Below are 24,440 nucleotides of genomic sequence, written 5' to 3'. Positions count from 1 at the left end.
CTACAGATACGCGTCTCTACACTTACAGATCACTGGGCGCATGATCTTATCTTAGATTGATCAAATTGACAAGCTTCTACCTTTGTTTTCTACTTCACCAATGTCATCCCTCTTTCTAATAATACTTCTATCCATTACCTCCTACATAATTTATGTAACAGTTGGTAGGGAAAGTAAACTTGTCAGAATCCAACAAACTTTTATATGAGAAGAACTGTCAAAACAAATAGAAAGGGAGACATAATATATTTACTCCATTGTAGCCTTGAAGTCCTATTTTAATTTTGGCCTAACTTGTTATCTGTGTTTAAACCTGTCTGCCTTTGTTCCTTTTTGTTTTGCATCTTGGACTATCTGGATAAAAGTTGTGGTTGTAATCTCTTTGATCAGTCTCCTGCAAATGTTTGAATTTCACTTTTAAATCTGACTGAAATATAATGAAGAAAAAAGTGATACAGGGTGTGCTGGTGCAAATGATAAAATCAGTTAGATTTGTACTACTGATTTCATCTGCTGAGATAAAAGTAGCTCCCCTGGGTGATGCAGAGCTAATCAAGCGTTGTTATTCAGCTAGAATCATAGTTCTCCCTGGGATACCAATGGTAGTGGGCTTCCATGAGTGATAGATAGGTCAGGTTCATTCTCTCATTAGGAAATTATCGTCATTTTAGAAGGAGGCTGTGTCTCTAATTACATTGATGTGAAGTAGAGGTTGCAGAGAGAAAACTTCCTAAGTATGGAATATTGGCAACCAGCAGAACGAGGATCGTTTTTTCCATCCTGGCTTTGTTCCAAGGGCCAAGATCATACTAATTAAAGTACAGAGAAGAGAATGACCCGAGCCTTATGAGCTTATTTTGTCACATTTTCAATCTCTTACTGATGCTGGGTGTCTAGGCTACATTTCCTGGTAACTATGGCAACATCCCCATTTTTCGTTGGCTCTCCTGGGACTGTCTTATAGGATTATCTGACTTATGCCTTCTCAGTATTTTCCATTTATATTTTACTTCCATGTCTTAAATAAAACATTTAATTGACTGAAATGTGAATTCAAACCAGTTACGTTGCACTGTTTATTGTACCCAAGCCTGTACTTCAGGAGTTTAATTTATGGAGAGGTGATCACGTCGGTAAATACGTGACAAGTACGTGGAGATGCTGGTATCTCCTTGTTTTACTAAAACTCTCGGAGCAATGGTACCTCCTGAGCCCAGCTGGCCTAGTTTAGCAGGATTTACTCTATTATGAAGAAAAGAATGTTCTATTCTAAAAGTGACGGGAACTTCCAACCGTGGTTGAATCATTTGAGAGAAATGTATTACAAGATATATAAAACCTTTCCCGATGTGGTCTTCCTCACATAAGGGAATTTGTTTCCTTGGAAGAAAACATGTAACATCATTCTGTGTTTATGAAGCCAGTGTCTCCATCCGGTGGTGCCATCACAAGGTTTTTATACTATTGTTCAGGCTAGAAATGAACAGGAACAATTATAAAGCAAAACAAATCAAAAAACAGAGTCATCTCTACTCATTTACTAACAGACTATCAAGAATGAGAGGCAGATTACTTTTTTCTGTGTGATGCAATATGACTTCTAACTAAAATGTTCAGGAAAAGACTGATTTCATGCTTGCACAAGTCTGAATCGTCTGTTTCATTTACTTTGAGAAGAAGAATTGCTTTGGAATGTGGACTTTGGAGGCAGAGTCCCTGGTCCAAGCCCCAGCTCTTTAATTGTTGGTGTGACCTTGGATAGGTTAATCAAGCCTCTCTGTGCCTCAGTTTCCTCATCAGTAACATGAGAATGATAGCACCTGGCTTAGGGTCATTGTGGGGATGAAGGGAGCTAATACAGGAAATGTCTTAGGGGCTTGGAACACAGAGAGCACTCTGTGTTAGGCATTAGTATTTTTCATACGATTGAGTTTTTCTTTATTCTGAAGAATATGCAGTATTTATTGTACATAAACTCAAATTACTAACTTAAGAAAAGGTGGTTATCTCTTCTCTCACTAATATTTTTTAAAAAGCAAAAACTATTTAGTATTACTCAGTGTGAGTAAACTCATGAAGAATTTTGTATTTTCATAATGGTTGCAGGGAAGACTTATTTCCTAGAATGCACCAGTCTAATGACTCACTGGAACCCAGTGAGATACCAGAATTTCAGTACTTACAGCTAATACCAAGAAATTTTTCTGTTATGAACAGAAATTAAAGAAAATGTCCATTTTAAAGTTGGGGAAAGAAATGTTTTGTGTTTGTATAATTATTTTTAACATTGAGAGGCATAGATTTCTTACTAGATACATGTGTTCCATTACTGACACCTGAATAATTCTTTTAGTGAAAGTCCTAAGAAATTTTCCATGCTCTTGTTAGCTTTATGAAGTACTCTCCATAGCATGCTATGTGAAATGTTCAAAATCTAACCCAGGCCATCTTTGATAGTGTGTGCAGGCCACATATACTATCTGGCTCCATCATCTAGGGGTGGGGCAAAGATCATCATACTTAGGATTTAACCATGAAAGTTCCTTTGCCTTTGATGTTGGCATAGCCATATCTGTATGGAACTCTCTTACATTTCCATTATTACCATCTGTGATACTTGTCTGTCTCCTTTATGTAACAGGTCTGGGAAGTGGAAATATGTTTGATACAAACCTACTTCCCCTCATTTCTATCACTTGCTTCCTGTTCTCCACTCTCCCCTGTCTTCCTACAGTTCCATAATTTTTGCATTGAAACCTGGTAACTAACCTAACAGAAGAGTTTTAGATGGAATTAATGCTTTTGGAGGGCACAAATATGGTACTGAATATGGATTTTGTTTATTCAGAATTAATTATTTTTAGGAAATCCAATCAGTGGTAAATTAAAAATATTGCTTAATGAGATTTTTAACCTTTCTACCTATAAACTTATTTTAAACAATTTGTTGTTTAGACATATAATTTGTTAAGGCTGGCGGTGTCTTTGAGGATGATTCTCAGACATGAGTATTTTTTTAATCATCATATCACAAGGCCGTTAACATAGTTTAGCTATTTGTCCCTGCCCAAATCTCATGTTGAATTGTAATCCCCAATGATGCAGGTGGGACCTGGTGGGAGGTGTTTGTGTCATGGAGGTGGGTTCCTCACAAATAGTTTAGTGCTGTCTTCTTGATAGTGGGTGAGTTCTCAGCGTTCTGGTTAAGTGTGTGGCATCACCGAACTTCAAACTATACTACAGGGCTACAGTGACCAAACGTCATGGTACTGGTACAAAAACAGGCACATAGACCAGTGGAACAGAATAGAGAGCCCAGAAATAAGGCCCCACATCCATGATCTTTGATAAAGCTGACAAAAACAAGCAATGGGGAAAAGACTCCCTATTCAATAAATGTTGCTGGGCTAACTGGCTAGCCATATGTAGTAGACTGAAGCTGGACCTCTTCCTTATACTCTATACAAAAATCAACTCAAGATGGATTAAAGACTTAAATGTAAAACCTAAAACTAAAGGAACCCTGGAAGACAACCTAGGCAAACCATCCTGGACCTAGGAATGGGCAAAGATTTCATGACAAAGACACCAAAAGCAATTGTGACAAAAGCAAAAATTGACAAATAGGATCTAATTAAACTTAAGAGCTTCTGCACAGCAAAAGAAACTAACAACAGAGGAAACCTACAGAATGGGAGAAAATATTTGCAAACTAAACATCTGACAAAGGTCTAATATCTAGCATCTATAAGGAACTTATCAAATTTACAAGAGAAAAATAAACTACCGCATTAAAAAGTGGGCAAAGGATATGACCATATGAACAGACATTTCTCAAAAGAAGAGATACATGTGGCCAACAAACATATTAAAAGAAGCTGAATATCAATGATCATTAGAGAAATGCAAATATAGTTACCTTATCCTGCTGAGAAATTCCTAGTACTGTAAGTTAGTTGGCAGCTTCTGACTGGTTAGCATGAAGTTTCATTTCTCTCTCTCTCTCTTTTTTTTTTTTTTAGACAGGGTCTACTTCTGTTGCCTAGGCTGGAGGGCAGTGGTGCAATCTTGGCTTACTGCAACCTCCGTTTCCTGGGTTTGATTCTCCCAGGTAGCTGGGGCTACAGACGCATGCCGCCACACCCAACTAAGTTTTGTATTTTTATAGAAACGGGTTTCACTATGTTGGCCAGGCTGGTCTCGAACTCTTCAGCTCAGGTGATCCACCCGCCTCTGCTTCCCAAAGTGCTGGGATTACAGGTGTGAGCCACTGTGCCAGGCCTCATTTCTGTTTAATAGAGGTGTTTACAACAAACAGCTCATGTTAAGTTTCGCTTATATTTACAAATTAAGGAAGGCTGAGGTCACTATGAAGCCTAACTGGCTTTGTCTGCTCAGGGGTACTTCAGGCCTGGCCTCCATTTTCATTTACTTTGACAGCTGCAAACCATTGAGGTCAGTGATTCTCAAGTTTTATCTGCATCAGAATCACGTGGGGGACTTGTTAAACACACAGATTGGTGAGCCACACCTGAGTTGCTGATTCAGTGGGTTGAGGGTGAGACCTCAAAGTTTCTAACAATTTCCCAGGTGGTGATGATGCTGCTGCCCTAGGAACTATCCTTTGAGAACTAGTGATTTAGGTTATACAGAGATCCCTTGTCCCAGAAGAGGCCTTTTTGACTCTGAAACAAAGGTAAACATTTGCTGAAGAGGATCAAAATTTCATGTCTGGAATTTTCATCACAAAATCACTCCAGAATTTGTGATTTTAACAAATTCTGGAGTGGACTTAGTTCTCATCTCCCTCTCCCCACCATCTTCTCTTGTTTCCTGGGCTGCTGTTCCCTCCTACCTGGTTAATGTTAATTCAGGCTCTTCTAGTTCATTTATGAGCAAAATTAACGTGTGATGGTATTATCCAAAACAGATGGTTCCCTCCCATGAGTAATTCTGGTGCCAGAGGTTAAGATAATGATTATTTTCACCTCGTTATTAATACACATCACAGTAACACTGTAATAATTCTCTGGATTATTTCTTTAATAATCTCAAAATGAAACGCAGATGTCTTTAGATCTTTGCCTCTATCTTTTTTTTGCTTGAATTTTTTCCCCAATGTTTTCCTTTTTTGCTGTCCGGACATTTTATCAAACGTCTTCAAAATGTGTACTTAATAAGTTCAATTTGCATTTTCACTCTGATAGGGGAGGGGAGGGTTGGTATGTCAGGGCTAAGGTAAGTTTGAGGGTGAAATTCAAGAAACTATTTGTAAAAAGTATATTTAATGACCGATTCTAATAACTTTTTCATCCTCTTTTTCCTATCCAGAGGTGGTTCAGTGGCTAATTATTGTCATACTAATTTGGAATGTATAGAACTCAGTTTCTGTAAGAATGTCACCCTGGATGTAGTTGAAAAACTTTGCAAAAATTGTAGACAATAAGAGAACGCTGATTATGTCCACTTGTGTCTCTTTTAGTCTTATATGTCATCATAAAGTGAAACGGAAACCTGACATTCGCTGTGTACTGGTTTGTGTTTCTTCATAAGCCATCATTGTTTCCATTTTATTAACACAGAGTTGTAGCAATCATTAAGTATTTCCCAGAAAATAGCTTCTGGTAATTTCATTTAAGGATAAACCAAGTTTTCATGACCTTTTCAAGAGCAGAAAATACATTAGTTTCTTTGTGCTTTGGAATTCATGTAAAAATTCCAAAGTGAAAAATATTTGGAAAAAAATAAAAAATTTTTCAGTCATGAGTGACTTCTGATTTTGGAATACTGTTTATCAGAATTATACAATAAGCTAATGGGAAAAAAAATCAGGACTTGTCAGAGTTGAAGTTAGCATTTCAGGTGTCCCGTATTTCAAGAATTATGTGAGTAGTCCTGCTCTGTGAAATCCAAGCTTTTTGAGTAAAATCTGAGGTTTTTGTAATGAATCTTTCATGAAATGGGGGAATCCATTGAGCAACACTTCTATAGGGCACTCTGGGCCTTTTTAGATTTCAAAGCAAACAAAATAATAGAACAGTTTGAGAAAATTTGGTTTGCCAATAGTAAATATCGTCTAGAAAAATTAATAATTTGTTTATTGCTGGAAAACATTAACTGAGAGCTGAAAGGACATAATAAAATCTACCTTGTCTTTAAAAATCTTCTCTAAAGGCATGGCATTCTGAACAAATATGTTGGTGGGGAAAGTATCTGTCTTCTACCTCATTTTGTGGCAAATGTGACCTCTCTTCTTTTTTTTTTTTTAACTAGACCTTCATTTTATCCACCTATCTTCTATGATATTAAAGACTTGCAAAATCAAGGAATTCATGTAATAACATTAGGAATCTTGATTCTGTATTTCTAATTACTACATTAGTGAAAATTAGTGTCCTAATTTGTTAATCTAAGACTCAAAGGTATTGGTAAAAAGATTTATTTGAATATGTCATCTTTTAAATACTGAATTATATAATGCTTTCCAGAGGAATGGGAATGGCTGTAGAATTTTTTTTGTTGTTGTTTTGAGACAGAGTCTTGCTCTGTCACCAGACTGTAGTACGGTGGCGCGATCTTGGCTCACCGCAAATTCCGACTCCCTGATTCAAGCAATTCTCCTGTCTCAGCCTCCCGAGTAGCTGAGATTACAGGCATGCACCACCATGCCCAGCTAATTTTTGTATTTTTAGTACAGCTAATTTTTGTATTTTTAGTAGAGACGGGGTTTCACCATGGTGGCTAGGCTGGTCTCAATCTCCTGACCTCATGATCCACCCGTGATCCGCCTGCCTCGGCCTCCCAAAGTGCTGGGATTACAGGCATGAGCCACTGTGCCTGACTGGCTTTAGAATTTTTTAGATCTCTTTCTGACTTATCTATCTGACAAAGTCTCATTTTGCACTTCTGGGAACAGGAGCTTTAATCCTTTTTTTTCCTAAAAAACAGATGAATATTTTAACATCTCTTCATGTTATAGCATTGGTAACTACTTTCATGTCACACAGAAAATGTGTATTTCTCCATTATTTAGGATGACTATGAATGTATCTATGATCTAACAATGTACATATTACATCCCCTGGAGCTAAAATAAATTTTTGAGTGTTTTGAGATCAAATTCATAGGCTTCTGTAGGAAGAAATCTATTGTGGTCTCAGAACATAATTTGTCTTTAGTTAGAATAGTAGCTTGGGAAAAAGGCGAGTGTGTCCTTAGCAGCTGTAAAATAGTAAATTAAGAACAAGGAAATGTTGACATGCCTATCATTCTGATAGTTCTAACATTAAAATGAGCATAACTGCCTAAGAATTGTTTATAATTATTTATAATGTATAAACCCTGTCTACTTTCAAAAAGACTTTGAGACTTTTTATAGGTAAAAACACATACACACACATACATACAACTGGGCAATTCAAAATTATATTAAGAAAAAACTGATTGGAAACCAGTTAGAGAAAGAATATAAATAGAACTGGGGTTAAGCTGAGAACTGCAGTTTAACAATGGAAATCTATGCAGACTCAATTCAGACTGTAAGTTGGAATTTGCTGGAAGGTAAGGCAACATGGGGAACAAAATAAACATCATGGTCCTTTCTGCCATCTAAAAAGAGGCGTAACAATACTTCACAAAGGCAAAATTAATACTCTTTAAGGAGAATTGATCATAGGATCCTTCTATAATATTAAGAAACTGAAAAACTTAATCAGACAAAATTGTATAAGGTTATGCAGATGATAGTTGGTATTTTCTTATTTTTAAAATTTTAAGTTATTAATAGAATTTCCAGTCTTCCCGCATTCTACCACCATTTCCTTGTGATGACATCATTTCTTTCCCTGCAAGTTGATTACTATGTTTCTAACTGGTTTAAAAAATCTTAGAGGTCATGAAGGTAAAAGACTGGTTTGAACATAAAAACATTCCTTGCCAATGCATAAAGTTAACTTGTGCTATGAGAATATGTGAAATGTGTCTGTCCTTCCCTTCTTTCTACAGTGCAGGGTTGACAAACTTTCTGTAAAGGGCCAGAGGGGAACTATTTTAGGCTTTGCAGGCTGTATGCATGTCACAGCTACTCAGCCATTTTCTTGCAGCGTGAAAGCTATTGAGTATGACCATGTTACAATAAGGCTTTATGGACACTGAAATTTGAATTTCACATAATTTTCACGTGTCCTAAAATATGTTTCTTTTTATTTTTTTTAAACATAAAAACCATTTCAGTGAATGAGCCCTACAGTAGTGGGCGGTGGGCTGGATTTACTGACATCTGGTATCTCTCAAAGGGCCAACATCCTGGTTTTTAACTTAAGTATTCTCAACATACCCTCACTAAACACAGACAGGTGACAAATTCTAAAAATAGATTTGTAATTCTCAAGTTTGATGCTATCTTTCTCCTTTGAGAAACAATCAGTACTAGTCATAGCCAATGATATTTGAAAGACTCTTCATGCATTTATCATGCTTAGAATCCAGGCTCAGCTATATCCACTCCAGATAATCTGTGGTCTTTTATTTTCATCTTCTTTTTTGTTGTTAGATTGAAGATTCTCCATCTCTATGGCTGCGCCATCACTTCTGACCTGAGCAAAATAAAAGAAGCTTACGGAAGTGTCAAAGTATTTCATGACATATCTGCCCTTACCTGCTACCATTTTCAGGAAAATAGAATTTCTGCCAACAAAGATATTGAAAATATACATAAATATGCCCAGGAGTTTTCCCCATTAAAATGAGATATACATTATTTTTTGGTTTGGAAATAATAAAAAAATAATTGTATGTGAAACTTCATCATCTTACCAAATAATGCATTTTTCTATGCCAAACACCACCTCCTCCAAGTAATGATAAAGTTTAAAAGTCCAAAACTTTAAATATTGGTATTTTCGTGCTTATTAACATTATTGGCTTGTAATGGTTTTAACTCTTGAGATTACTACTAACTGGCATATTGTAATCTATTTTCCTTTAGCCACTCAACATATCATGAGAGAAGAGTAAGTCAGAAAGCTCTAGAAGGAATATTTTATTCTTTAGTATTTAATGGTATGTACAGTGGCTTTATATGTACACTACAGCAAATATGGTGGTGATTTCTGCAGGCCTTGTGCCAGGACATGGCAGTGGCTTCCAGAAAGCCCATACATCACATAGGGTTCTTTCTCAACTGCACCCTTAGACATGAGTCTGTAGAAAACATTGCATGCCAAGGAAGTGGTTGTACACTGCCTTCACTGGGTTACCATTAAGAGGAGGATTCATGTCAGTGTGGAAGGTTAAGGGAGGTAAGAAAGATAAGCAGCAGCACAACATTGACAACAAGCACCATGATGGGGTGGGTGGAAGGTGGGGTGCTGGGGGTGGTGACTTTGTCTCAGTATCATTGCTGAGGATTATGGAGATCAACCTCAAAGGTATTCTGTGTAGAGGGCAAGAGAGTTGGGGTATTTATTCTACCATGCATTGTTCATGGGCTGCTTCCAGAAGGGATACAAATTTCCAGGCACCTATGGCTCTCTGAATACACAGGTAAAGCAAACCCTACCAGCAGGAGGGTACTCCTCCAAGAAGTGATGCAGGGGCTGGTTTGTGGAAATGCATGGGGGGCTTATGGGGATGGGGCTGAGCAAAACAGCATCTGCTACATGTGTGATAGAGAGAAATGTGCCACAAATTTGAACTGGGTGATCTGGGTTTGAACCCTACTTCTACTAGCTGTGTGATTTTACTTATATCACTCAACCTGATGCTTAGTGTTCTCCTCTCTAAAATCGAGAAACATACTTTATGAAGGATGCTTAAAAGAGTAAATAACATAGCTGTGATGGTTAATATTGAGTGCCAACTTTATTGGATTGAAGGATGCAAAGTATTGTTCCTGTGTGTGTGTGTGAGGGTGTTGCCAAAGGAGATTAACATTGGAGTGAGTGGACTGGAAGAGGCAGACCCACCCTCAATCTGGGTGTGCACAATCTAATCAGCTGCCAGTGTGGCTAGGATAAAGCAGGCAGAAGAAAGTGGAATGAGCAGACTTGCTAAGTCTTCTGGTTTTCATCTTTCTCCCAAGATAGATGCTTCCTACCTTCAAACGTAAGACTCCAAGTTCTTCAGCTTTTGGACTCTTGGACTTACACCAGTGGTTTGCCAGGGGCTCTTGGGCCTTTGGCCACAGACTGAAGGCTGTACTGTTGGCTTCACTACTTTTGAGGTTTTGGGACTCAGACTGGCTTCCTTGATCCTCAGCTTGCAGATGGCCTATTGTGGTACTTCATCTTGTGCTCATGTGAGTCAGTACTCCTTAATAAACTCCCCTTCATATACACATCTATCCTATTAGTTCTGTCCCTCTAGAGAACCCTGACTAATGCAGCGGCAAAGCAGCAAAGTGGGGAAAAGACACTGGACAGAGGAAACAGCATGCAGGAAGTACAGAGTCTTAAAAATAGTGCATAATATTTTGGAAACAGTATGGCTGGAGGGCAGGGTACATGGGCAGAAGGTGTGAGGATGGTGATGGGGTTGTGGGATACTTAGAAGGGAAGCCTAATCTCTGTATGGAAGGTCAGGCAAATGATACTAAGTTAAGGACTGAAGTAGGGGAGGAAGATACCTGGTCAACAGGGTGGACTGAGCTGATGTGGGAAATACATCATCCTACTTCAAACATACAGAAATGTAGAAAACAAATTTAAGAAAAAGATTAAAGATGGTCTCAAAATTTTAACTCCTCCTCCTGCATCAAGAGGTGGAGACTAATGACCTTCCCGTTGAGTCTGGGTTGGCCTTAGTGATGAATAGAATGTGCCAGACCAATAGAAGGTAGCAGAGCTAATATTCTGGGACTTCCAAAGCTAGATTGTATAAGAAGCGTTGCAGCTTTGGAACAAGACTCATTGAATATTCATCCTTAAAACCCTGAGACAATAAGAAACCCACTTACCAGATGGAGATACCATGTGAAGAAGCCCTGAGGCCACATGGAAAGTGAGAGTTGGATTAGAATGAAATCCATCAGTATAATTCACCACCGTTAACAAAATGAAGGAAGCCAGGTGCAGTGGCTCACATCTGTAATCCCAGCACTTCAGGAGGCCAAGATGGGCAGACTGCTTGAGATCAGGAGTTCAAAACCAGCCTGGGCAATGATGAAACACCCCATCTCTACAACAAATGTAAAAATTAGCTAGGTGTGGTGGTGTGCACCTGTGGTTCCAGCTACTCAGGAGGCTGAGGTGGGAGGATGGCTTGAGAACTGGAGGAAAAGGTTGCCGTGAGCTGAGATGGTGCCACTGCACTCATGCCTGGGTGGCAGAGCCAGACCTTGTCTCAAAAAACCAAAAAAACACAAACAGAACGAAAGAGCAAAAACAACACGATCATTTAAGTAGATGCCAGAAGCATCGAACAAAATGCAAAATCTACTCATGATAAATATTCTCAGCCATGTATGAAGAGAGAATTTCCAAAACCAATAAAGGGCATCTACAGAAAGACCCTCTCGTCACCATCACAATGGTGAAAGATGAAGTGATTCCTCCCCATCCCCTGTGACTAGGAATAAATCAAGACTATCTGTTCTTACTATTGCAATTCTACCTTGTATTAGAAGTCCAAAACCAGTGCAACAAAGCAAGAAAAAGAAATAAAAGACATACAGATTGAAAATGAAGAAGGCAAACCATCTTTTCTTCCCTATAGATGACATAATTGTGTATGGAGAAAATTCTAAGAAGTCTATAAAACAGCCACCAGAATTAAAAAGTGAGTTTAGCAAGGTCTCAGAATATAAGTTCATCATTATAAAAATCAACTGAATTTTTATATACTGTTAGCAATTGGAGATTGAAATTACAGTGTTATGTCTTTTACAGTAGCATAAAAATCAGAATATACTTAGGGATAAATTTAACAAAATATGTGAAAGACCTATAAATCATAACCTACACAACACTGTTGAGAGAAAATAAAATTAAACAGAGAGATATAATCTCACTGATGGGCAGATTCAATACTGTTATCAATTCTCCCAAAATTAAGCTATAAGATTCAACACAATCATGATATCTACAGAATGTATTTTTGTGTAAATTGACAAACTGATCTTAAAATTTCTACGGTAATACCTAGGACCAGGAGTATCTAAAACAACTTTGAAAAAGAATAACAAATTTGGAAGACTGATACTACTTGATTTTGCAACTTATATTCACCTTATTATCAGGCTATGTAATCAAGACCAATGGTGTTCGTGAAAGAACAGATGAGAAATCAACAGAAAGGAATGTAATGTAGAGCCCAGAAATAAACCCACACATATGTAGTCATTTGATTTCTAACAAAGGTGATTCAACAGGGAGGGGATAGTGTTTTCTATTTTTTAAAATAACGCTGGAAGAACTGAATATCCATATAGAGAAAAGTGAACTTTAACTTTTTATTCACTTAATACACAAAAATTAACTTAAAATGTATCATAAAAGCAATGGTAAATAAAACTTTAATATTTCTAGTAAGAAAAGGGATATCTTTGCAACTCTGGGTAGACAGATGCTTCTTAAATGGGTCACAAAAATACACACTATAAAAGAAAAACTGATAAGTTGAACTTCATCAAAACGAAAACTACTCTTAAAAAGTTACCATTGAAAAAATGAAAAGGCAAAGCACAGGAGATTTTCAAAGTACCTATATATGTGACAGAGGACTTGTTTCCAGAATATGTAAAGAACTCTTATAAAACTGAATAAAATGATACAGTAAAAAGTGGACAAATGATTTGAACAGACATTTCACAAAAGAAGATGCAAGAATGGTTGAAAACATATGAAAAGCTGTGCAACATCATTAGTCAACAGAGAAATGCAAATTAAACCTACAGTCCACATTACATATCTAATTTAAGAATTAGAATGCTTAAAGAGACTGATGCTTTAAGAATTAGAATTCTTAAAGAGACTGATGCTACCAAGGGTTGACAAGAATGTGGAGCAACTAGAATTCTCTTACATTTCAGGTGGGAATGTTAAATTGTACAGTCACTTTGGAAAGCACTTAGTTGCTTATAAAGCTAAATATATATCTGCCATATGACCCAGCAATCTTACTGCTAAGAAATTCCTCAAGAGAAAATAAAACGTATGTTCCTTAATACAAAGACTTGTACAGGAATAGTCAAGGCAGTTTTATTCACAATAGCAAAACCTGGAAATGACCCAAATGTCAATCAACAAAGTAATGGATGCACACTCTGTAGTATAATGTATAATGTGATCCTACTCATTACTACAAAGAAATGAACTACTGAATTAATCTAAACACCTTCTGCTGAGCAAAGAAAGCCATGCATGGAAGAGTGCATAGTGTAGAATACTACTGACATAGTATAAAACTCTAGAAAAGACACCATCATATTAAATCTGTATTGAGCAAGAGTAGGTTGGTGGTGAACTGGGGTCTGCAGTTGGGTGAAAGATTGATGGGAAGGGAGTCAATGACAATTTTGGCATTGTGGAAATATTCTACATCTTGGTTAAGTGGAAGTTAAACAGATATTTACATCTGTGCAAGTTCACTAAACTATACTTTAAAATGGGTACATTTTATTGTATGTAAATTTTACCTCATTAAAAGTGATTAATAAATAATTTCATTCTCAGTAACAGTGGTCGAAACTCTCAAGTTTATTTATGCTGAAGAAACTTAAGTAGGATCTTTCTTAGGTATCCTCAGAGTTTCATAACACATTACTTCTTCTCTAAAGTAGTATTTGCTTTAAAGGTTTTAACAGTTTCTGTTTGCAAAAAGTATTATCAGTTACAGTTGGACAATATTAAATGGCACGTTTACAAGACCAAAAATTAAAGTCCTCAAAAGCTACTGTATTTTGACATAAACTTGCATGACAAATAGTTTTCAGTACAACAACCTGTCATGTTCTGCAACCGGCCTTTTGTCAGAGTTTTGATCCTTTAACACTTACCTCCTTCCCCGTTTTATTTCTTCTTTAAGAAAACAAACTTACACTTGTGTATTAGTTTACAATTACTGTAAACAAACGACCACAAACTTAGCAACTTAAAACACCATTTATCATCTCAGTTCTGTGGTTCAAAAGTCCAGGAACAGCTGAACTGCGTTCTCAGCTCAGTATCTCACAATGCCAAAATCAATATGTCGATTTGATTTCAAGCTGGGGATGTGTTCTCATCGCAAGCTCAGAGTCCTCTGCCAAGCTCATTCAGGTTGTTGGCAGGTTTCAATTCCTTACAGCGACAGGACTGAGGTACCCATTTCCTTGCTGGGTGTCAGCAGGGTGACATCCTCAGCTCCTTAGAGGCTATCTTCAGGTCCTAGCCACCTGGTGTTTTCATGACACGGCAGCTCACTTCTTCAAAGCCAGGAGGGGAATGGAATCATATAATGTCATCACAGGAGTGATTATCCCATCATATTCACAGGTCCTGCTCACTTCAAAGGGGACTGTGCAGAGTATATACACCAAGGGGTGGGAACCAGGGTGCCATTGTAGAATTCTGCTTACCACAGTTTGCTTTTTCTGCTGTCCAAAAGTGAACTGAGGTCCACTTATTTTTATTAGATTTGATTTCTCAACTTGTTTCATATATAATATGAAACAGCGGCCAGGTATGGTGGCTCACGCCTGTAATCTTAGCACTTCAGAAGGCCGAGGCAGGTGGATCACCAGCCAAGGTGTTTGAGACCAGCCTGGGCAACAGGGAGAAACCCCAGCTCTACAAAAAATACAAAAAAAAAGTTAGCTGGGAGTAGTGGTGCGTGCCTATAGTCCCAGTGACTCCAGCGACTGAGATGGGAGGATTACCTGAGCCCAGGGAGGTTGAGGCTGCAGTGAGCCGTGATCACACCACTGCACTCCAGCCTGCGAGAGAGTGAGACCCTGTCACAAAAAATAAATACATAAATAATAAATAAAAACACAGACTTTTGTCTTAACTGAGAGGAGCAAGATGGATGAGACACAGTTTGCTAATGTGGAAAAATGATATGAGTTTTGCTTAGTCATCACAAAATGGAATCAGAAGTTTGAAATGCAACACTTCTTGCTCAGTTCTAATAATGAACACCAACTCTGCTCTGGCTCGAGACATGAAATGGTATTTGATATTGTTTGGAGCCTTACAGAGATACTTAATTTTTAAAAATTTTTAAAAATTTAACATGATACTTAAGTTTAAAAAATTTTTTAAAATTTGCAAAATCTGGTAACTGTCAACACAATACCTATACAGCAATGCTATAAATCAATAATAGAAACAATATGCAGTCAAAGGGGAAGTTCAACTGGGTCTCTAATGCTTTATTTAAAAAAAATAGATCTGAGGAAAATAGAATAGGATGTTCACATTTGCTAATTATGGATAGCAGTATATAAGTGTTATTATTTTCTCTTTTTCATGCCTTACATAAAGGGTAAGTAGATCATTATGATATATGCTGACACATTCCTTTTTGCAAAATCTCCTACATTTTTCCTGTAACTTCCTTAGGAATAGTAAGCTCTGAGTATATATTCATGAGAAACTAAGACTCAGCTCTTACAGGGGTATGTATGTTTCAGAGTGTTCCTGAACCTACTAGTTGGTGCCTCAGTGGTATGCCATTACTAAGATATCTAGTTCCACTTTAAATGGCATTTCGGATCTTTCTGGGGCAAAGTAACTGCAGTGTTAAGTCATACTCTGAGAAGCACTCTCATACCCGAAGAAAATTTTACGGGGTGGATTACAATAGGCTTCCACTAAAAGCTTTCCCCACTTACCAGATGAAAAGCAGGTTACAGTGGTGTTGCCCCTTCCCGTTATGGGGAGTTGGGCCAATTTATGATGTAGGAGCAAGGGATCACTTCTCATGACTCACCACCCTAGTCACTGTCTAAGATGAGATCACCTCAAGTATGTTTTGAGAGCACTAAGTCTGTGGAAAGCTCACGGAAATTGAGACCAAACCAAACCAAAACCCAAAACTCAAAGTTACCATAGTCAAATACGTTTAGGAAATATTCGATCGAACAGCTTTATCTCAAAGGAATATAGGATTCTTTCTAAAATTTATTTGTGTTTTACAAATGTATCTGATCACAAAACTCTTTCTTTCCAAAGATGTCTTTTCACTGCTTTGAGAAACATGCTCTAACAAGATTATCTCTGATTTTTAAAATCTTTGAGCAGGCAGAGAGGAAGCTGATCTTTCAAAAAGTCATGATGACAATCATGGGCAAGCTCTCCTTACCTAATAATTCACTGGCTCTCAAAGGCTGCTCTGTTATCTCCAGTTCCTGGCTAGCTGTTTCTGGATGCTAAAATAAAAAAGAAGCACCTCCTATTTCTTTCTTTTCTCTTTGCTGTTTCTTGAAAATAATTAGAGACAGATTATATGACAGTGGCTTTCCCCTGAGTATATCTGGGGTTATTTAAAAACATTCCTGCTGCTTGATACCTGAACTGACATACACACTAAGTGATGTGTTTGTGAGTGGCAGGTCACAATGCAATTGTGTAAACGTTTGTAGAAAAAGCAGGATCCAATTCTTTTACTTAAGCCGGGAAATGGTTTGGTTGGACAGAAGAGAGAAAAGCTAAAAGATCTGCTTGATATTCACATTTTGTCCTGCTAATAAGGAGCTACTAACTTAATCATGTGATGAAGTGTGGCTTATTTGGGGGACAGTAAAAGCCCTGAGAGAGACTAAAGGGTGAAATATTTGATCTATGTGGTGGCAGCAAATTACAGAGGGCTCTGGATGCTCGGATGAAGAGTTTACCCTTAGTTCTCTTTTTATTGGAGCACCACTGGGGGTTTATGAGTTAGGGTACAGGCTTCCTCAACCTCAGCACAATTGGTGTTTTTGGCCAGATAATTCTTTGTAATGGGAAGGAGAGGAGGCTCTGGCCTGTGCATTATAGGATATTCTGCAGCATCCCTGCAGCTATCTACTAGATGCCAGGAGCATCTCCCCCTTATCAAATTAAGACAGCCAAAAATGTCATCAGACACTGCCAAATGTCCCCTGGGAAACAAAATTGTTACCTGATTGAGAATTAAAGAGCTGAAGAATGACAAAATAATTGGTGTTTAAGAAGGACTGTCCAGCTGTGGTTGTGCAGAATAAACAGGAGGATGGCAGGACAAGAGCCTGGCAGAATATATTAGAGGCTGTCTCTTTACCTTAGGTGTGGTATATTGTAACAGTAAGGGCCTCCAATGAAGTACATTTCTCTGTATCCCTGTTTTTTTGTAGTCCCCTCCCACATTGACTTAGGGCTTGGCCATGTGACTTGCCAATGTGTCTTGTCAATGGAATATCAGCAAATATGACACAAGCTAAAGCTTGAAGAGCACTTGTACATTGGGGCTTACTGGCTTGGAACATTGCCACCATGTGACAAAACCCATGCTAGCTTCCTGAAGACGCATGGCCCAGCCAACAGCCAGCACTAGCTTCCAGAAAAATGAGTGAGGCTCTATAACCATTCAGCCCCAATTGAGTCAACAAGAAAGCCACCTAAGAGATCCCAGGTCAGCTAGCAGACAAACCACCTAGCTGAGCCCTGCCCAAACTGATGATAATGGAATTATGAACAAATAAAATGGTAGCACTTTTAAATCACTACTGCTGTTATGCAGTGATAAATAACTGATATCGTAGGTCTGAAGTATATTAACATTGGTAGAAATAAGTATAAGAAAATGCATGCACAAGACATTTGGAATAATTCGTGTTTTTTTTGTTGTTGTTTTGTTTTTTGACGTAGTCTTGCTCTATTGCCCAGGCTGGAGTGCAGTGGTGTGATCTCAGCTCACTGCAACCTCTGCCTCCTGGGTTCGAGTGATTCTCCTGCCTCACCTCCCAAGCAGCTGGGACTAAAGATGCCCGCCACCACGCCCAGCTAATTTTTTGTAATTTTAGTAGAGACAGGCTTTCACCATGTTGGTCAGGCTGGTCTCGAACTCCCAACCTCAAGTGATCCACTGACTTCAGCCTCCCAAAGTGCTGGGATTACAGGCATGAACCACCGTGCCAGGCCAATTCATGTTTCTTGATGACTCTTCAATGAAGGGGCTTAGGGAAAGGGCAAAGCAAGTCACAGAACATAAAAATTCAGAAATAATGAGCACAAAGGTCAGAGTGAAAATTCAGGAATAAACTTGTGCAAGCAGTCTTCAAAAAAGCACTTCTGCCTAAGCAGTTAAAAACATGAAAGCATCTATTTTGAAAGACATAGATATCCATTAATTGCTAACAGTAGAAATATAATAATAGTTCAAAGATTTAGTTTAATAAGTATATTTGTAAAGCTTTAAAGGCATTACCAAACTAGCCACTTTTTAATTCATATGGAAAATCAATCTTTAGAATAAACAGGAAAGCACATAAGCTCAAAATCAATAACAACTTATATTGCACTAATGATAAGATTCATTTCAATGTAGCAGCTGTCCAACTGTATACAACTATATTCACTTAACAATTAGGTTGGTAAGACCAGGACTTCTAATGGAATGCCTCTCATAATTTACCAGTTAAATTTGCAGGTGGGGGTTATCAGTAGTAGTTACAGTTTAATAGAAGCTGTTAGCGTTGAACATGTTTATTGTACAATTCAAGAGGAAATAGGTCTCAGATGTTTAGCACTTAGCTCTATGTTTAAGAACACTAGCCTGGTAGGAACGTGTTAGTAATATTAATGATCATATTTTTAAAAAATCAAAGTAATAAACGATAAAGAGAATCCAGAATGAGATAAAAGAAAAACACAGAATCAGAAAGTCTAAAATGTGGAGGAAATGGATAACGTAAATAAAGTAAAAATGAGCCAAATGTATCTTCACAGGCTGTGAGAATCGCCTAAAGGCACGGTTACACAAGCCGTAAGACAGACTGAGGGTCTCCTGGAAATGGATGGACAAAAGTGTTTAAAAGGATCAAAATGGGTGGATTTTAAAGATCTCATATCCATTAAGCAATCAGTATTAAAGAAACAATAGTATTGTCGAAAAAAGTGTTTAAAACCAAAGAGTAACATACCTTTGGATATATAATTTCCATGAAGTTTGTTTAAAGAAAAAAACCTCCAAAACGACCTTTGTTTAAACAATGCTGCCTGCCAAGCGATTTTGTTTATTAAATTTTTTCTCAGGTTTAGGAGACAAGGATTGAGAAAACATGTGGAATTGGAGATCTGGAAGATCTGTGTTTAAGCAGTGGGACCTTAACGTTAGACGCACAGAAATGCGTTAACGAAAGCCAGTAAAACTGAGAATGGGGTCTTCTGGTAAATCTTGTACTCTGGTTTGTAAGAAACTTGTATGTAAAGAAGTTTACCAAGTTTCGGGAATAAGATAATAAAATGCACTTAACCCATTCGGATTCCTACCCCTACCTACCTTACCTCTGGCCGGTTAGCTTCTCACGCGCGCGCCGGCACCTTCTGTGGAGAAGGGGGGCGCTGGGCTCTACCCGAGCAGCGATTACGCGGAAGGGCAATGCTCCCCCCGCACCCCCGTTCAGGCCAACCAGGTCTCCCCTTCCTACGCGGAAAGCAGCGGCGGGCTCCGGGGCGTGGGAACTAGAGAAGCGAAGGCGCGCGCTCCTCCTCCCTGGCTGGGCGGAGCCGCACCCGCCGGGAGAGTGGTGAGGGCCACCGCGGCGCGCGGGCGCTCAGTAGGGAGAGGCGCTTCTTCGCGGTGCCCGGAGCCAGAGCACACCCCACCGCCCCCGGGACCTGTTGGAGACTGACCCAAACCGTCGTCGAAGGGAGCAGCCCGGCAACCCCCGACGTCCCCCGCCCCGCCCGACGTTCCCGCAAGTGGCCAAACCAGCCGGACAAGCCAAACTCGCCGGGTCTCCCGGCAGCAGCAGGTGGCCCCGTCCTTCCAGGGAGGGCCGTGCGCCCCGCGGCGCTCCGGAGCCCTCTCGGCCGCCCCCGCCAGGCGGGATGGAGGCGGACGGGGACGGAGAGCAGCTGGCCCGACTGCGCTCGGTCTTCGCCGCCTGCGACGCTAACCGCTCGGGACGCCTGGAGCGCGAGGAGTTCAGGTCACTGTGCGCGGAGCTGCGGGTGCGGCCGGCCGACGCCGAGGCCGTATTCCAGCGGCTCGACGCCGACCATGACGGCGCCATCACATTCCAGGAGTTCGCACGTGGCTTCCGCGGGGCCCTCCGCGGGGGGCGGCGCCAGGACTGGGGTCTGCTGGGTCCTGCGCTGGCCGTGGCTGAGGCGGGGCCCGAGACCCCCGACAGCGAGGAGGACGAGGGCGACGAGGACGCGGAGGCGGCGCTGGCCACCTCGTGGGGCCCGGCGAGTCCCGACCCGGCTTGGCAGGATTTCCAGGCGCGACTCGGGGAGGAAGCCAAGTTCATTCCCAGGTGCGAGTGTGAGCTGGGGCGGGAGGTGATCCTGGCGCTTCCTCCTTTCTTCTTCCCACTTTCTTGCAGGTGTGCAGACCCAATGCACTTGACACTTCTCTGTGAGTTGCTTGTCTTCCTTCACCTACTCGCTTTGACTTTTCCAAGATCCGCTAGAGTTAAGAAAAGGGAGAGAGTCAGCGTTTGGGGAGAAAGTTTTACGTGCTGAATCCTGAGCCTGCAAAGGGCAGCGTGTTAATTACAGGAGCTCTCCTGAAATCTGCAGCCGCTGGCGCCCCGCGCGGGTTTAGGCGCGCGCCCCACATCTCACCGCGTCCTGGTTACGTCACCTTCTACCCCAGGCCTTAGGCTCGCACCCCAGGGCTGGGGCCCGGGCTGTTTGCCAATTTGGCGTCCTCTGTAATAGTTTTCTGATTTGTTGTTTTCCTAAGACTGTATAGAAAAGGAAACTGTTGAGTTTTTATATTGCTGGACACAAATATTCATTGATGTACCTGCTAGGCATTTTACAGAGTTCACACGTTTGATTTTCATAACATCCCTAGAAGGTAGGCTAGCTTATTTCTGAACTTAGACTTAGAAATTAGACAGACGTGAAGGGACTTGCCCAGTTAAGCAGCAGAGATTCGACCCCACATTTTGTGAACTGAAAAACTCACTTTTTATGTGACGGAATAAAATGAAAAAATGACATTATATTATCTGCTCTTATTGCTGTGACAGAAATAAATAACGTGTCAAGTCACGGACTTAATTATCAGGAGGTAAGAGGATGCCTGCAGGTGGGATTTCAGGGCCTGGAGGGAGAGAGGCTCAGTTTTTCTTCTTTGAGCTTCGTTTGCATTTGTCCATCCCTTGGTGTGGTGGGTGTCTCCAGCTGCTATTTTTCACTTCATTCCCCGGCGATACACACATTTCAGTCCTGTAAGTGTTTTTCTGCTTTATGTTTGGAGTTTAGCTGAAATTTTATTGAGCTCTGGCTGTCGTTATTAAGACGCTCTGAAAGGCATCATTTTGGTTGGCAGTTGGCACATCTGAGATGGGAGATTGAAAAGGAAGTATCCCTGGAAGGTTGTCAGTGTGCTTGTTCATTGGAAGTCCTCACTTCCTCCTCCTCCCAACTTCTCCCTCCAGCTTGGAAAGTGAGGGGAATATTGGGCATGGAGAGTGACTCACTGCCATAGAAGGGTTGTGTAGAGAAAGTGGGTGTGTAACTATCTTTTCTATTGTTTACAGATGAGTTACTCCCCAACCAGGGAAGTACAAAATTAAAACACTGCCACAACCTATACTCTTTCTTTGAGTCATCTTTCATCTGTAACTTAGTTTGGGTGCAGCTAGTTTAAAAAGGTAAGAATTTTAGGAATGAGGCAAGGTGAGTGCATATCATATTGGATATGATGTATGCATACATGTGGATCTGTTTTTCACAGCTGTCTAGTCTCAGCAACAAATATTTCACATACAACCTTAAATGATTGAAATGACCTGGATCAGTGTACAAACCAGGACTTAATATTGTTGGTGGAATTATTATTATCATGTTGCCTTTCCAAACTCTTCAGAGATTACTACGTTTAATGGGCACTGGTGTCACCTGGTAGACTTGTGTCCTAAGCCTCACCTCACCTCCTGATTTGAGATTAACAAGTACAATGTTTGTCTTCCTCTCATGTTCAAGTGGAAGAGATCTAAACTGCGTTGCTGCATCAGATTGTTACCATGGCAGCCATCCGCTGTTTTGGTAAATTGGATTAATTCTACTTCACTTCCTCATACAGCTGTTCACCTTTTCTTCCATCCATCCAAATGTGATTTAAATTTTTTTTTTGTTATTGATAATGCTGTCGGCATTATTTCAGCCAAATTTATTCCACAAACATTACCAATAGCCTGCCATATGTGAGATACTGGCTTAGGTACTGTCCTAGGTCACTGGGGACAAAGAGAAGGATGGTATGTAGTTCATGCCTTCAAGATGCTCATGGTGTAGATGAAACATTTTTCCAACAACTTCATTGAAGAACATTTAAAGCCAAAGGAAATTTGTAGGAAACACTCTGTATTGTGGACATAGCTCAACAGACGGCTGCAAGCAAGAATTTTCTGTAAAAAGTCATTAAGTTGCTCATGTTTGTACACAATATTTTGGGACTTGTTTTAATATAGAGTAGAGTTTCTTCTGAAGGGAGAGTTGTCTTTCCAGGAAGTGTGCCATTCCAACTGGTGGCTTTGTTTCCCACCTGGCACTCAATCTTATCCCTGGGGACAGCCTGCCCCAGGGCTATCCTGGGGAGTGTTCACATCCAGTTTGAGAATAACGGATATTAAATAGGAAAATGTTTGGTTCCTATAAAGGTAAAGCATGACACTGTTGATTTTCATTTAAAGGATCTTTCAAGCAAAATATTAAGCAATTTTGGGTTAAACTCCCCAGTCATCAGTAATTGTGATGTTAGAGGGAAGATAATACGGCATCATGAAGGGATGAAAGGGGCCTTTGGGATGTGTGTCATTCTTGAGTTCATTTTCTCTTAGAAATTTGAGGGACTTTTTCTTTTGAAGGCTGAGGAAGGAGTGTCCAAGGAGCTGTGTGACATGGTAAGCTGAGCCTGGCAGGTGTGAAGGGTCTGCAAGGTGGACCTTGACCACTTCCTGGTCAGTTTGATAAGGTCGGCCAACAGGTGAAGGCAGCAGGACAATGCGACGTGGTTACATGGGGGAATTTGGGAGGGCAGTTGCTACAAGGCTAAGAAAAGTCCTGGAAGCAGGAAGAAAATGTGTGGGTGTTGAGGGTGGAGGGGCAGGGCAGAGAGCAAACTTATAATGTAGCCTTGCCAGTTTCTGATGCCAGGGTCATTGTCTTGGTGATCGGGAGTTCCATACTCAGGAGATACTCAGTAAATAGTCAGCAAATGTTTGCTGAATGAATAGAAGATACCAGTAATCTTTGATTCTTGTTTCAGATATCTGCATTTTGAGAGAAAGTGTAGTTCATGCTGTGAGCTTTTGCAGATTTTCTCACTTTTTTTTTTTTTTTTCCAGTTACTGTTGTGAGCCGGTCATGGTGTTTAGAGATTGCCAAGAGAAGGAAATAGGCTGTGTGTGTGTGTGTGTGTGTGTGTGTGTGTGTGTGTGTGTGTGTGTGTAGAGCATTTGATGGATGGCTGAGAGGAGAGATGAGGGTCTCTTCTCTGACCTCTAGTCAGAGCTGAAGCTTTTCAGTGTTTTCTCAACTCCATTTGCAGCAATTTTGAGTGTTATCTGTGAATTGATTCATGCTGATAAATTAACTTGGAAACCCCCACATTCTCACAAACAGCAACGTGAGGGTGCAGCTGGCACTGGAACCATCATGGGCCTGTGAGTGGGCACAGGTATCCCAAAAGTGTCCAAAGCAGGGACAACCTCAGGTCAGGTACCTGCTGTGTGACAGGTATCAGTGATGGGTGACCTGCCAGGCGGTGCTGGGCTAGGATTTGTTGGGACGTCAAAATCAGCACCGTTAGCTGTTTCGCATAGTGTGCGGTGTTTCTACATGCACCATGTTGAAGGGGATTCTTTTATTTGGTAATTTAAAAACACATTTAATTGAGAGGAGCCAAAACTTTCCATATGTGAATTGTATAGAGATTGGCAAAACGGCTTACCTTATTAAACTCAAGAGGAAAGGCTCCCCCATCGGACAGCAATCCTATTTAATTGGGAAATTTTGAAAAACAAGTAGTTGCCGGTAAGCAGAGGCAAAGTTTCAGTACTGGTGAGGGTTGCTTCTCCATTTCCTCTTCTTGGGTGCTAGTTTAGCCCTTTTCAGAATGATTGCCTTGTTTTGTAATAGTGTAGTTGCTTCACAGCTCCCTTAATTTACATGATACAGTGCTTGACAAGATAGAAAAGGGAGGGGAGAGACAGAGGCAAAGAAAGACATAAATACATCAGGAGTGAGCCAGAGAGCGAGAGAGAAGGCCAGAGATAGAGTGGCAGAGGGGGAAATGGTGAGGGGGAGTGAAACACAGAGATT

At 40.1% G+C, this 24,440-nt stretch overlaps 1 protein-coding gene and 1 long non-coding RNA gene across 4 annotated transcripts in view; one reads left to right on the top strand and one right to left on the bottom strand.

Annotated features, from left to right (window-relative positions):
• The window catches only part of RASEF (RAS and EF-hand domain containing), a 230,272-nt gene that overhangs the window by 133,294 nt on the left and 72,538 nt on the right, over positions 1–24,440 (top strand). Inside the window, exon 1 of one of the 2 annotated variants that reach the window (XM_005582010.5) lies at positions 19,714–20,419. The exons of the other annotated variant lie outside the window; for it this stretch is intronic. Within the exon in view, the coding sequence (XP_005582067.3) occupies positions 19,989–20,419 (431 nt within the window). The 5' untranslated portion in view covers positions 19,714–19,988. Of the gene's footprint in view, positions 1–19,713; positions 20,420–24,440 lie in introns of those variants that run through there. 2 annotated transcript variants of the gene reach the window in all.
• Positions 14,629–19,578, bottom strand: LOC141408566 (uncharacterized). 2 transcript variants are annotated; one of them, XR_012423983.1, is made up of 3 exons: positions 19,443–19,578; positions 14,855–14,929; positions 14,629–14,765 (listed from the first exon to the last, which is right to left on the bottom strand). It is a non-coding gene; the product is annotated as an uncharacterized lncRNA (long non-coding RNA). The 2 variants fall into 2 exon arrangements; XR_012423984.1 differs by lacking the exon at positions 19,443–19,578 and adding an exon at positions 16,282–16,413.

Source organism: Macaca fascicularis, chromosome 15 (genome assembly GCF_037993035.2).
Source record: "Macaca fascicularis isolate 582-1 chromosome 15, T2T-MFA8v1.1".
In the NCBI taxonomy this organism is placed as follows: Eukaryota; Metazoa; Chordata; class Mammalia; order Primates; family Cercopithecidae; genus Macaca; species Macaca fascicularis.
Note: the sequence above shows the minus strand (reverse complement) of the source record. Positions and strands in the feature narration are given on the sequence as shown.